Source organism: Cheilinus undulatus, linkage group 10 (genome assembly GCF_018320785.1).
Source record: "Cheilinus undulatus linkage group 10, ASM1832078v1, whole genome shotgun sequence".
NCBI classification, from domain to species: Eukaryota; Metazoa; Chordata; class Actinopteri; order Labriformes; family Labridae; genus Cheilinus; species Cheilinus undulatus.
In genome coordinates this window covers 21,780,111-21,794,165 of record NC_054874.1, presented here as the reverse complement: position 1 = coordinate 21,794,165, position 14,055 = coordinate 21,780,111, and the positions used below count along the sequence as shown (strand labels likewise).

The 14,055-nt window shown below is 39.6% G+C and overlaps 1 protein-coding gene across 1 annotated transcript in view; it reads left to right on the top strand.

The window, feature by feature from the left end:
• atrx (ATRX chromatin remodeler) overlaps nucleotides 1-14,055 on the top strand; it is a 47,938-nt gene that overhangs the window by 20,328 nt on the left and 13,555 nt on the right. Inside the window, exons 22-29 of the mRNA XM_041796961.1 lie at nucleotides 1,561-1,691; nucleotides 1,946-2,037; nucleotides 2,151-2,287; nucleotides 3,869-4,028; nucleotides 4,180-4,280; nucleotides 5,098-5,206; nucleotides 5,315-5,492; nucleotides 6,075-6,266. Coding sequence (XP_041652895.1) covers nucleotides 1,561-1,691; nucleotides 1,946-2,037; nucleotides 2,151-2,287; nucleotides 3,869-4,028; nucleotides 4,180-4,280; nucleotides 5,098-5,206; nucleotides 5,315-5,492; nucleotides 6,075-6,266 — 1,100 coding nt within the window. The remainder of the gene's footprint in view (nucleotides 1-1,560; nucleotides 1,692-1,945; nucleotides 2,038-2,150; nucleotides 2,288-3,868; nucleotides 4,029-4,179; nucleotides 4,281-5,097; nucleotides 5,207-5,314; nucleotides 5,493-6,074; nucleotides 6,267-14,055) is intronic.

Sequence of the window (14,055 nt, the reverse complement as noted above, 5' to 3'; positions counted from 1 at the left end):
CGTCATACATAACAAAAAGCAACACAGGTTATTAAAAGTTGAACAACGTTTGACAACGTCTCCCACTTTTTTCATCTTGAAGCTAGTCATTGCGCCACTGCATCGATGATGTCCATGCCTTCATAGCCCTTATGGAAGCTTTTCTAACAAGCTTGGCCCTTGGGTGACTTTTCAGGGAGGTTAAAGATTAAATCCACAGTAGTAGAGCTGATATTAAGCATCTTTTTGTCCATTTTTAATCCATTTTTGATCATTTTTTGCTACTAGCTCGAATGTTAACACTGATCTGTCAACCAACGGTAGACTATTCTGTCGTGTCATCATGATGTGTCAAACAGATCATGATGGAGATGGCCTGAATTGTGCAGAACAGGGAGAAGGAGAGAGATGCTGTGATGTGGCCCTTGTGTCACTTTAGACGAGAACTGCTTTGACGAATGGCAAATACAGCCAACACAACCATTTTTTTGTCAATATGTCAGTATTTTGAAGAGTTTTTGTCAGAGTCTTTGTCTCACTATTTGGTCCCCAAGACCAGGGAGAACATGTTTGTAAAAAAAAAAAGTCATTATGTTTACTGTTTATTTATAGTCCCATACCTTTTTTTTTTTTTTTAAATTCAAGTAACATTACTGCAGCAAACATATCCTTAAAGCCCTGGTTGTCCTGAAAAAAAGGATGTTTAGAGTTTGACCGTGTACCACAGCATTGGTGTTTTATGAGCGTTAGAGTCAATATGTCCAGGCGAGACAAAATGGTTAATAAATATTGGGTCGAGTTCAATCGAATCACTTATAGAAAGGGAGATTCACAGCCCTTATACCTAGGGTACTAAAAATACAACATAGATTTCAGTTCTTCATTTTGATACCTCACCACCTCAAAGGCATGACATTTGTTTGGGGATTTATGTTCACTTGTTTTATTTCAGCAGAGCATCACTGTCTTCTCACTGTTTTGCCATTTCTGCTGTTCCTACACAGTCACACTGACTGACTGACTCGTTTACCTCATTGTTTGTTTTTGTTACAATTCCAGGATATGAATTTAGTTTGAACATCTCATAAATAGAAGTTAGACCTGTTTCCTTTGCTTTCTGCTCTATTGGCAACTCCTAGGTTATTTCTGAATCATTTGTGATACCTACATGGCATTTAGCTGCTGAGTTTCAATACACTTTTTGTTTAAAAAGTATTGATTTAGGGACTGTTTAGGCACTGGAACTATTTAAAGCACCGCATCGAATATAGCCCAAACAATAAACAACCCGACAGATAGAGTAGGTATGTATTTTCATGTCTAAAAGTCACTCAGTTCAGTTACATCTGCTGTTTTAAAAGATGGGACTAGACAAGTGAAAGATATGTTTCAAGAGAAACACTCAAACTTTGTCCTTTACATGGCTTGTTTTGTGTAATTTAGTACGATTTTGTGTCCCTTTGCCATTGTTCAGGGCTATATACTCTGTATTTATGTATAGACTGCTCGTAGGTACAAAAAGAAAACACACATTTATCTTCTTTGTCTTCTTCCTCCTCACACTCTCTCCCTTTTGTGCAGGTGTTGGGAATGCTTTGGAGGGGGGACGGGGCCGCACAGGGACCCGACTTTTCCAGGATTTCCAGATGCTCAGCAGAATCTGGACCCATCCCTGGTGCCTTCAGCTGGACTACATCAGTAAAGAAAACAGGGTAGGGCTGGGGCAGATGAGACAAAGCCACACTAACTCAAAAACTGTGAATATATTAGCACAGGTCACACACACCCCTGGGAAACAATAGAAACATAGTGCTGGCAGGTCATGCACAAGGAGAACAACACACATATTGCCACTATAGCACAAAATTTCCCTTAAACATAATTTTTACCACCCATGCTCCAGCTCTTAGTGTCTGACCTATATCATCACACAGCAGAGAGACTAACATGAGCCCACTCTTTGCAGGGTTTCTTTGATGAGGACAGCATGGACGAGTTCATTGCGTCTGAAACAGAAGAATCCTCCATGAGCATGACCTCTGAGGATGACAAGAAAAAGTAAAATATTGTTGTACATTTACACTGACACAGTAACATCTAACTGCTCATTTTCTCCTTCATCTGTTGTTTTCACTGACTCTATCTCCTCGGCTGGCCCTCCATCCTAACAGGAAAAAGAAGAAAGGGAAAGGAAAGAAGGGATCTGACGACTCTGACAGTGATGATGTGGAGGTCATCAAGGAGTGGAACAGTAGCTCTCGGGGCAGAAACGGAGAGGGTCGGGGTAGACCAGAGCCTAAGGAAGAGCGTAAGTTTATCACACATCTGGGGCTGTTATGGCTGCTTATTGCCAATGATATAATTAAGGGACCAGAACTGCATGTTTGAGTCTTTGACCTTTACCCACAATAATCACTCCTCTTTTCCTGTATTCAGTAAATATGAGTTAGCTTAGTTATAGCCAATGGTGGATGAAGAAAGCAATACAGAGATGCATTCTTACAAGTGAATATCAGCTATTCTATGGCTGTCTCACACATGCACTCCTAAAAATCTATAAATCTTTAGACGGCCTCTCTCCGAAATCTTCTTGAGCGTCTTTTTCACACGTCTCTCAGCATGAAGTTTTCCATGACAGGAGATCTTCAGGATGCACGACATGACGCTTAAGGATGTTGGAGAAATCCAGGATGACAGATGAAGGGATAGAGTCTGACATTTTTTTCCTAAATTTGAAGACTACTTGTGGACGTAACTGTTTTTATGTGAATGAGGGGCAAATATTCCACTCGTTAACAGAAGAGCACACGAGGCTACTTAATTACATGCTAGAAGACTGCAATGGTTGCATGAAATCAAGTCTTTCAACCCTAAGGGGCTTCAGTAGCCTAGTGTTTGTTTCAGTGGGCCCTACAAAGACCAAGTATCTGATATTTACTGTTATAATATTGCTTCAATAACAAAAGTATTTTTAGATATGATTGGTACTTTAATATTGAATGAAAGGTTCAAATAAATGGTGAAAACAATAGAAACATGGCCAAAACTTCAAGACTTGCCAAGTGTAAAACAACTTAAAGATGTCACAAGAAGATTAAGCTTTTTTTTTACCCTGACAAACCTATTTGTTGTGGAGACTTGTTTCTCATTTAAATAAATTTTTTTTTTTTGCACATGATCAGACTGATACCACCTCTGCCTCAAGTTGAGCCAGGAAAATCCTTTATGTTGTCACATTTTTGTCCTGCAGTCAGCACAAAATATGAAACTGTGTTGGTAATATAACGGGTTAGAAATTGTAGATGCAATAGAGTCCTAAAATCTGTGAAGAGGGTCCTGAAAAGATATTAAGAAGTATAAAATTTAATTTCAGATTTGCTGTGCATACATTGGACTAAAATAAGAGTAAAACATGAGCACTGGATTGTGGGACATTCAAATCCAGATGTTACTCCACATATAGGAGATGTCAGTGTTTTCATCACTGTGTTTTGAATTAATTAATGTTTGATTGTGCCATAATATGAGTGTTTAACAATCTTATTAATTTTTACGGTTTGACTGATTAAATTAGTGCAAAAAATAATTGAGACTAAAATGGTTGGACTTTTTATGGACTGAAACTGAACTGAAATGTTTTTGCTTTTTTGTTTCTGGATGGAAACTAGAAAATGACTTAAATATGACTAAAACTAAAAGGCATTTCAATTTAGAGACTAGGAATAACTTTAAGATAGCTGCCAAAAATAACACAATTCATTTTTGAGTTTGTTCTAATGGGAAAAAAAGGAAATTTGAATTTTTGTGCTGTAGGCGTCTTCTTTGTTTGCTCTGTATTTGTTTCTGCTTATTGTTGGTGTAAGACCTTCTTATTTGTAACATCATGCAGCAGAACCAGCTCAGCCCTCTGGCTCGGCACCAGGCAGTCCGACTCCTGACTGGCACAAGGAGTTTGTCACTGAGACCGATGCTGAGATCCTCGAGCACTCGGGGAAGATGATGCTCCTCTTTGAGATTCTGCGCATGGCAGAAGAAGTAGATGAGAAAGTGTAAGTCTGTCAGCTCTTGTCATGCAAATAAAACCTTTATTGGCATTTTCTGGTGCCTGTGTTACTGAAAAGTGTTAGATAAAATCAATGACTGGCATGAAGTTATGGTCAGATAACATTTGTGCTTCCTTTCCTCTTTACCTGCCCTCAGGTTGGTGTTCAGTCAGTCTCTCATCTCTCTGGATCTGATTGAGGATTTCCTGGAGCTTGCTTGCAGAGCCAAAGATGAAGACAAAATCTCTCCATACAAAGGTACATTTTTATTGCAGTCTGGCAGGGTCTGTTATTGCTCTTTATATACTTGTGCTGGTCTACATGCTTGCCAATGTGAAACCCTTACTTTGCTAAATGATCCTGGGGTTACCTGAGATCGACTTCTCCTCCTAGTCTTATGATATGAGAGGCTGCTCCTGACATCTTAGTGCCAAGATCACAGAACAAAACTTAAAATTATAAGCTAAATTCAGTCTGCTGGAGCTAGGAGAGCCGTTTTTTCTGTCTGGAGGTTCATTTCAGAGTTTCACCGTGCAGTCCTCAACCTGACTGAACTATGTGTAAGATGCAACTATTTTAAAAGCAGCCTGAAGTGTTTTCATTCAGAGATGGGCTTCACAGTCAGAAGACGGCCCATGTGCAACATGCACCCTTGTACTTGCTGGTGTGCTCATTACCCTAAGACTCGCACAAACACGCCGCTGCTGGTGTAAGGTCATGTTCCTAATTAAACCACAGCAGCTGTTTTTACTTTCATTTTGAAAATGATTAGACCTTGACTTTATATTCCAGAAAAAAATGTTTGCTCAAGGGTTTGTAATTTGTAATGAAAAGATCACAGTGCCGTAATTGGAAACATACTGAAGTGTTGGTTATGGTGGGGGGGGGTCAGCCATCTTGAAGGCTAAACATGGCTGGCCTCTTACCAACACAGCCATCTATCTGCTGTCTGCTAATGCCCAAACTAAAACCTTCTGACAGCTAAAAGGTGACACGTGTGTTTGTTTTAAAGTGTTTGAAGCAGAAATGTGAATGTTCTTAGCATATGGTTTATAACTGCATTGTTTCTGCAAAGGTGATGGCAAATGGTTCAGAAACATTGACTACTATCGCCTGGATGGCTCCACCAATGCAACAACCAGAAAGAAGTGGGCTGAAGAGTTTAATGACACCAGTAACACAAGGTAATATGTTTCTTTGTTTACTAGTTAATACCTGAACAGTACAGGATCACGCATTTTCAGGCACTGAATACTCTCTTCTTTATATCTTACTCTCTTATACTTTCCCAGAGGCCGTTTATTCCTCATTTCAACCCGAGCTGGCTCTCTTGGCATCAACCTGGTGGCAGCCAACAGGGTCATTATCTTCGACGCCTCCTGGAACCCCTCCTACGACGTCCAGAGTATCTTCAGGGTGTACCGCTTTGGCCAGGTTAAGACTGTCTATGTGTACAGGTTCCTTGCCCAGGTGAGTTGTCTTTAAGTTTTGGCATTAAGGCATTTTGATGTTTCATGTACAGTTCTTAACAAATTTATTAGACCACCTGTCATATTTGTCCATCCAGCATCATGAAGTGCTATAATGCGGACTCTTTCATTTTCAGTGAGCTCTCCACGTTTTACCATTTTGAACAGGAATGAGGGATTTCACTCACTGGGCTTCTCTGAGAAGTCAGAAATGAATCAAGCATAACATTCAACCACTAAAACTCATTTTTCTGTTCAGGGATGCAAGTAAATAACTATAATTTGACATATTAATCAAGAAATATTAATGTGCTTTACTATTTTTTCAGTTTTTTGTAAATTAGTAAATCTGAAAATTCATGGATAATAATAACTGTGGCATAAACCTTACTTTGGTTAGGGTTAGGGTGGTCTAATAAATTTGTTAAGCACTGTATAATCTGCCATGCTGTATACCATGTCAAGAGTTACAGGACATCTGTAAGAAACTGATTAAGAAACATTGATGCACAATACAAGTCTCCTTTAATCGGTCTATCTTTCAATAGCAATATATGTCCTTCACTCTATACTCTTCTTTTAGGGTACCATGGAAGAGAAGATCTATGACCGGCAGGTAACCAAACAGTCACTGTCATTTCGAGTGGTTGACCAGCAGCAGATTGAGCGTCACTTTACCAACAGTGAGCTGGCTGAGCTCTACACCTTTGAGCCTGACCTGCTGGATGATCCCTCAGAAAAGAAAAGCAAAAAAGCCACACCCTTACTCCCCAAGGTAAATATGCATAAATGTGTGTGTTTGGATAGGTTGGATTATTTAAATATGCACCTTAGTCAGACCAACTGTGTTTTGAGGATTAAGTTCAGAATAAGTCAGACATGTAATTGAATTCGGGCAAGCTATTGACTAGGATTTCATGGCTGTTTTCAAACTGATCCCCACAGGAACAGCAAACCTGAAAGTCATTAACAAGAGTAAAATTGTCTTTTCTTTCAACAAACATGGCATAGTGTGCCATTTTAAATGCCAAGCTATGTTTTCCCAGAATTGCACTGAATAGTTTGTTTCTTTTGAAGTTTAGCACCTAAGTTATAAACTGTTATTGAGACTTGGTGCCAACTTGTATCCTGCTTGGCCTTTCCGGGATCTTTCTATTTCTTTTTGTTTCCTTTCATAATCCTCCGCCAGCCGCATCTCTCCTTCATGCAGGTGCTGTGTCACTATTTGAGCCCCCTGGGGTTTAATAAGAACACACAGCCCTTACATGGACCATTCAGCCCCGCACAGCTGCACAGATTTGTCTGTTTACTGCTGTTTACTAAATAGTCTGCTCATTGCAACACTGTTGCTGCCCACTATAAACCTGCATTCCTTTTTTCTTTTCTAATCCCTGTTGATCTTTGATTTACTCCCATCATTACCCACTTTTTCCCTTTTCAAAGACTCAGAGTTTATTGAGATCTCCGTAAGTGGCTTTACCTCTTTGTTTTCGTTTTACCTGGTTTAATCTGCAGAAATCTGTTAACAAGATAAATAAAACAAACACTGAACAGCCAACTGACTTTCTCCTCAACCAGACACTTCAGAGACCTTTCAGTGCACCTTGATGGAAAATCTGGTTTCCATTTGCACTGTCAAAAGATCTTTATCGTTTTTCCCTTTATGGGTATTAACAGGTAGCGCTGCTTGAATCCACTCAGCCAGCAGCCAGTGTCATTGCTCTCACCTACCGTATTCCTCTAAACCAGGTGTCCACTAACAGTACAGAGAAGCACAGCTGGAGATTTGAGGAGGAAAGATGTACTCATTGAGCTGCAGCCGTTAGATATGTATGATCTTTAATGAGCCCGGCGACATTTATGTGACACAGTATTAAAGACAGGAGAGGCTGACGGGCTCTTTAACAAGCTGACCTGTTTTGGCCAGGGGGTTAACTGTGATGTGGCAGCAGGGCTGCAGTATTATGGAAGGAATTTGCCGGCTGGAATGATGTGAAGATGAGTCAGACACTCTTCATCACTTTGAGCCAACGACACAAAGGAGAGAGATTTGAGCCACAACAGAGGGAGTTTTATACTTATCCTTAAGGTTGGAGATAAACTCGCTGTTAACCTTGTGTGCACATATGCACCAGCTGTACATAACCTCAAACTGCAATGTGGACACGAGATGAAGTAAAAACATGACAGGCAGGAGGAATGTAGACATGGAGGATGTGACAGTCAGCACAATAGTTGGGACAACATAAGCAGAAACTTTTAAGACACTTTTAAAGAAGTAAAATTTTTGTTTAAGAAGTCAATGTTTAAACTAGTGCTGGACAATTTGGTAATAATTTGTGATCGTTATTACACTGGACAGTACTGCGAAAAGATATAATACATAAATGGTATATTGCACTGATCATCAACTGGTGGCCTGATGGCCACATTAGGTCCCCCACAGCTTCCCACCTGGCCCCCGAGGACTATTAGATTAAAAAAATGTGAAAGGGAAGAAACATGTAATGGTATTAAGGGTGACTTTTTTCTCTTTTAATCCATACAGCTATTAAAGAAACAGTAGAAACAGAACATGCTTTATCAGGAATTACTTAATCTTTGATGAGTTTTAACAAAAATCTTCCAAACAGCAGTTAAAAAAGAATACTCAGAATTTACATTGCAGTGATGTAGATTGCTGCCATGTTTTTAGTTTACACCCCACACATCAGTTAGTGCTATATGGCCTGAGCTTTCTGGTGTGCCCTCTGGAGGTATCCTCCAATAATATGCACCGTGCATAGCAAGCATATTTAAAGGAACACTCATGCAGCCAGACACATGTGAATGCAAGATTAAACGGTGAGCACATCCTCACACTAAGGTGTTATTTACTGCCTTAAACTGAAGAAGCTGATGGCCAAAAAGAGTCGGCTTTGTTTCTGCCATCACACCACCACCTCCCTCCTTTGATTTGTCCATTTTTTTGTCCTCTTTATACTTAAATGCGGTAATGTTCTGCATCACGTCACCTTCTTGACGTCCTCAATCTCTTCCCAGTATGATATCACCTGACCTCTCTTTGCCATCTTCCCAGCCATCTGTTGCTCTGGCTTGCCAGTCTGCCTTTGCATGTTCAACACAAGCTCAATAAAGTTTTTTTCCCCTCTTTTTCTGCCTCTGGCCTACCCATGCATCATGAAGGGTCATTATTTAAACCCTGCTCTTAAAGATCTCTCAGCGCTCCTCACAGAGACTAATTGGAGACAAAGGAAGCCGGAGCACTTCCCCCTAATAACAAAGAAGGTCCTCCAAACCCAGACATGAGATTTTGACTCCTTACCCACCCATCCTGTGACACCCTCAACTATTTCCTGTTCATCACACTCATCTCATTTGTATCTAACATGCAACCATGTGCACTTTAGGTGAAAAAAAAGGTTATGTATAAAACACTCAGTTTTCTCTTCAAACCTGGCTGCATAGTGCAGGTTGTGGGCGTTCCTCTACTGTATGCTTTCTCAGCAGGTGATGGCTGCAGTGGTCATTAGACTCTGTCAGGTACACTGAAAGGCAGTGGGAATGCTCCTCTCAGGCCATGCTACAGCCTGGAGCAATACGCCACACCATGCTCATTTCATTAAGGGTAGGAAGTCACTTTGACCTCAAGGGCAAAAATTCTTCGATACTCTGTAAGCATCATACATCATCAGTCAGTTATGTTCACAAGATTATAGGGTTAGTTTGTAATATAATTTTTTCTTGCCCCATATACTCGGGTAAAGTGGTTTCTCATACTTCCCAGAATGCTTTTTTGCCAGCTTTAAGAAAACGTGCCTGAGCTTGTTGCATTGCAGGTGGAGAGAGCACTAATGATAGTAACAGCAAGAGGCCACTGAGGTGTTGCAGGTGAGAAAAAGGGAGAGCTAGAGTCGATGTTGCGGCACCCTTATCTGCTTACACTCCCTGCTGTCTGTGGAGACTGACGTGTGTGCTTCATATCTGAGGAATCTTTTTGTGTGGTTGTTGGACTTTATGCAGTTAGGTGGTTGCAGGAAGAACTCGTATCTGATTTAATTTAGTTTGGCCTTGATGTATGTTTGGTTATGCAGGAAAAGTTGAGTTAGGTTAAGGCTACTTTATGTGTACCTGTTGACAGATTTGTTTTGCAAATCAGCAAGATAGTAAAATCCAGATTGACTCATAGTAAAGAACAGAAGTAACTTGGGGAAAAAATAACAGAAAAAGGGAGAATTAAAACTTTCTTTGACCCTATAACAGCTAATATCGCCCACCCCAATCCCCCAAATATGCAGAGATTTGAGTTTTTTTGCATTGTGATGCTAAAAAAGAGTTGTCGAAACTTTGTTTTTGCTTTCAAATTGATCTAAAAGAAAACAAAAATTACAAAGAGTGCTTTTTTTCTGCCCAACCTTATCATGATTTTTTTTTTTTTACTGATTTTTATGGTCTTGTCTCAGTTTCTGCTTGTCTCGGTCTCCCAAAAGTCTTGGTCTTGTTTTGAACTTGGTGCTTTCTGGTCTCAGGCATATCTTGGTCTTAGATAGTGTGGTGTTAACTACAGCACTAAAACTGTGTATCTACCTACATACGCTCTGTTTATATAAACCTACTTACAGTGTTTTCTTCAGACTTGGTTCAGAACCAATAAATTTTTAATGTTTTCAATACACTTTATTCGTTAAAAAACAAAAGACAGATAAAATGTAAAGTTAAGATGTGAAAGCTGCTATGTGCAGTGAGGTGGACGAGGTGTAAATGTGAAGGTTTTAAGGGTTCAGAATAAAAATGCACAGATTTAAAAAGTAAATTGCCACTTATTCAAGAATACAGATGAGTTTCTGAAGAGAACTAGGAAACAACCTGCTAGAAATAAGAATACATTATCCCAGATATTCCTACTACATAACAAGCTCTCACCCCTAATTCTCAATGCAAGTGCATTGTCGGCACTGGTACTCTGAATTGCAAACACACTGGGAAATATATACTTATTTAAATGTAAAATAAATAAGGAAAGAATTATTATTTTTAAAAAGGAATGCTTTATCACTCTGCATTTGAACATGTTCACTGTAGGATTATGGTATAACAGTGGTGCTATTGCATTATGTTGATGCTGTCAAATGAGATGCAAGCTTTCAGCAACACTTTGATTCATGTGTACCAGGTTAGTGTTTAAAAAAGAGGGTATGATGATAACATGAACACCAGATAGACAAATCAGTCATAGTTCTAATGCACTTTTATTTTATTTTTTTATCCAACTTCCAATCATTATCACATTATTGATCAGCATTATAACACAAAGCATATTTTTCTCTTATCACGCACGCAGGTGTCGTTACTATTTATTGAGGGTATTGAGGCAACGATATGATCCTTTAACAGCTGATGGAACCTCTTCTGAAACCTCTCGCTTGTACTCAGTTTCTGTCTTAAAACAGCCCTGATTCTGTATGACATCCACGTAGAAACAGCTCTTCACAACTGTATGCTGCACTGTGGGAAGTTCTAAACAGCCTTACACAACAGACTTGCGCTGAGCAACTTCTCGCCTTGTCTCCTTTACCTAACAGCTCTGTCCAACCATCACACTCTCATTTACCCCTTGTGAATCTCCCTACCCTGCACGTCCACCTCCAGCTGGCCGGCCCTTGTTGCTTGCACTCATAGAAATGCCCCCCCTCCCTCCCCCTGCTGCTGGCTGAGGCTTGTTTTTATAGGAATGTGGTATGTTTATTGTCTTTGTATAGCCCTTTGTGACATGCATGATTTTGTTTCTTTGTTAATTGACTGACAGCTAGATAAACCCTCTGACTTGTGCAGGCCCCAGAAGGGTGTAAAGACAACGTGGTCCTCGGGGCAGGGGTGGGCTCCTGATGTCGTCTCTGCAGAGAAAGTGTTTAAAGCGGACCAGTTGGGTTGTGTGCATCACTTGCGTGCAGCTGTGGGAGAAAGAGTTTTGACTGGCTATGTTTAGGTATTACAAATATCCCAGCCACTTGCATTCCTGCTGTCTGGATCCTGTCTTGGCCCCCTCTGTTGCTATGGCTAACACACCTGTGCATCAAAAACAGTTTCTGGCACTCAGACTCTTTGAATACAACCCAGTGCAACTGTTACAGTAAGACCATCTAGTTTATTCATCACTTTTTCAAGTTTGAGCCCACTTTGACTCAAGGATGAACTGAGTACATTTTGAAGGTCAGTGGCCAAAGTTATCAGAAAAGTTGTCTAAATTACATCCCAAATTCCCAAAAAGTTGGGGCGCTAATGTTAATAAAAAGAGTGGACTGATTTGCAAATCTCATAACCATGTATTTTTTTTCACAGTAGAACATAAACAGCACATCAGGTGTTGAAACTGAGGCATTTTACCATTTCATGAAAAATATTAGCTTATTTTGAATTTGATGGTAGCAACACATCTCAAAACAGTAAGGACGGGGTACCAAAAGGCTGGAAAAGTAAGTGGTAAGAACAAAAAAACAGCAGGAGGAGTATTTTGCAACTAACTAGGTTAATTGGAAATGTGTCAGGAACATGGCTGGGTATAAAAGGAGCGTTTTAGACAAGCAGAGTCTCATTAAGCTGCCAAAAAAACTGTCTGAAAATGGTGGGAAAAAATTCAGAAAAGTTATACTCCTTGTAAAGTTGCGTGGACTTTGAATATCCCACCATCTACAGTACGTTACATCATTGAGAGATTTGGAGAATCTGGAGAAATCTCTATGTGCTTAAACTGTCCTGGCTTTAAATCTCGTGCTGAGACCTATGACTGACAAGTCATAGTTCTTGTTTGTTTTATGTCTAAATGTAATCAACAGTCTTTCTCCTGTTACTTCTGTCAGATTTCACTGCTTCATTTTCTCCCCCTGCACATGAAAATCCTCCTGTGTGGTGGTTCTCTTTGTTAACTACAGGTTTATTGTTGTGGCAATGACAGGGATAAAGTAGCAATTGTAAAGGCAAGGTTTAAGCATTCTTGACACATTAAGTATTCGTTTAGGTGCTGAAAATTGGCTTAATGTTATTGAATATGTTCTCAGCTAAAGAAAATATCAAACCTCTGCTGCCAAAGAAGCCAGAGCTATTAATGCAAATGGGTGTTAAATTTCATCAGATGTTTTACAGTTAAGCACCACCTAAAATCTATTGGTAAAATACGTGCTGGCAAGCGTGCCAAGCTGTAAAGTCCACATGAGGTCTGCTCATGTCGACTCAAAGTTTTTCATCTTTTTGATGTGAGAACTGCTTTACATCATCATGATACATACCTGTGCACATGAGTTTGGCTTAAGAAGGGCATATATTTTTCTGTCAGTGGAAAGAATGGCAAAGGTTTCAAATGGTGGTAAATGTCATACAAACTTGTATAATAACAGAACACACAAGTTAAATTATTTTCCTTCTTATAATTAACCAGCTCTTTGAAGCAAAAACTTTACATTTAAAGTGTCTTAAGCCAACAGCAGTCACATTTTTTAAAAGCACAAGAGCTTCTTAAAATGAGGACATCAGATTATCACAACTCTTAAGTCTTAACCCTCTCAGACAAACACTTCAGCTGTTGCACTGCTCTGTATTGCCAAATGCCAAGACTTCTTCCTAGAGTTAAAGCTGCTCCCAATGTTTTTTTCTTCCAGGGGGTTAGTTAAAGTGAAGTTGAGTGGGGTAATTTCCCTCCTTCTCTTTGAGCGTCTGCCCACCCAGTGTCTCTAGCAGCTTGTCTTCCCTCTGCAGTAAAGCGATAGGCTCCAACATGCTGCTCTGTACAGATGACAATGGCCCAGGTCAGTTTACCTACAATCATTAGTGCAGGCTGAGGACACACACACACTCTGAGCACATCAGGGCTGGAGATGGACCAGACCACCCCAGAGCTGCTGGTGGGGATTACTTGGGTATCCCTGAAAGCACGGGGTTCCAGTGGGAGCATCTGTACTGTCATGTGGTATTGGAGGTTCCAATACTGTTTTCCAGTTGACATTTTTAGTACTCGTCTGAAATTCATTTTGAGAAATGTAAATGAAAATATTTCAATATCTTACAATATAAAGCTTAAAAGTTAAACCTATAGGGTAAATCCCAGCATAAACCAAGACATAAAAACAAACTCCAAATCTTTGTTTGTTTCAGGACTATACATTCTTATATTTTTGTAGCTCAGTAGCATTAGCATGTATCTTAACTTTAAATTATTATTATTTTTTTAATCATATTTTCAATTTAAGTATGCAGTAATGTTTAAGAAAAAACAGCATGTTTTAAACTTAAATAGGCTGGCAGGTTAGTTCAGCTGAATTATGAGTAGTGTTAAGAGATGGAGCATTTTAAAATGTGGAGCAGCTGAGCTGGAGACAATGTGCTAACTGAATAAACAGTATCTTACATAAAGCTTTACCAGCATGATTTGCTATCTAAACTGTGTGTAGGAATTTGCTTGAATTTTTTTTTTTTTTTTTTTTTAAATGTAAACTAGAAAAGCGCTTGGAGAGCGCAGACCTCCGCCATTAGCCCTATCTCCCAATAGTAAAGAATCCTTTAAAAAATTCCTG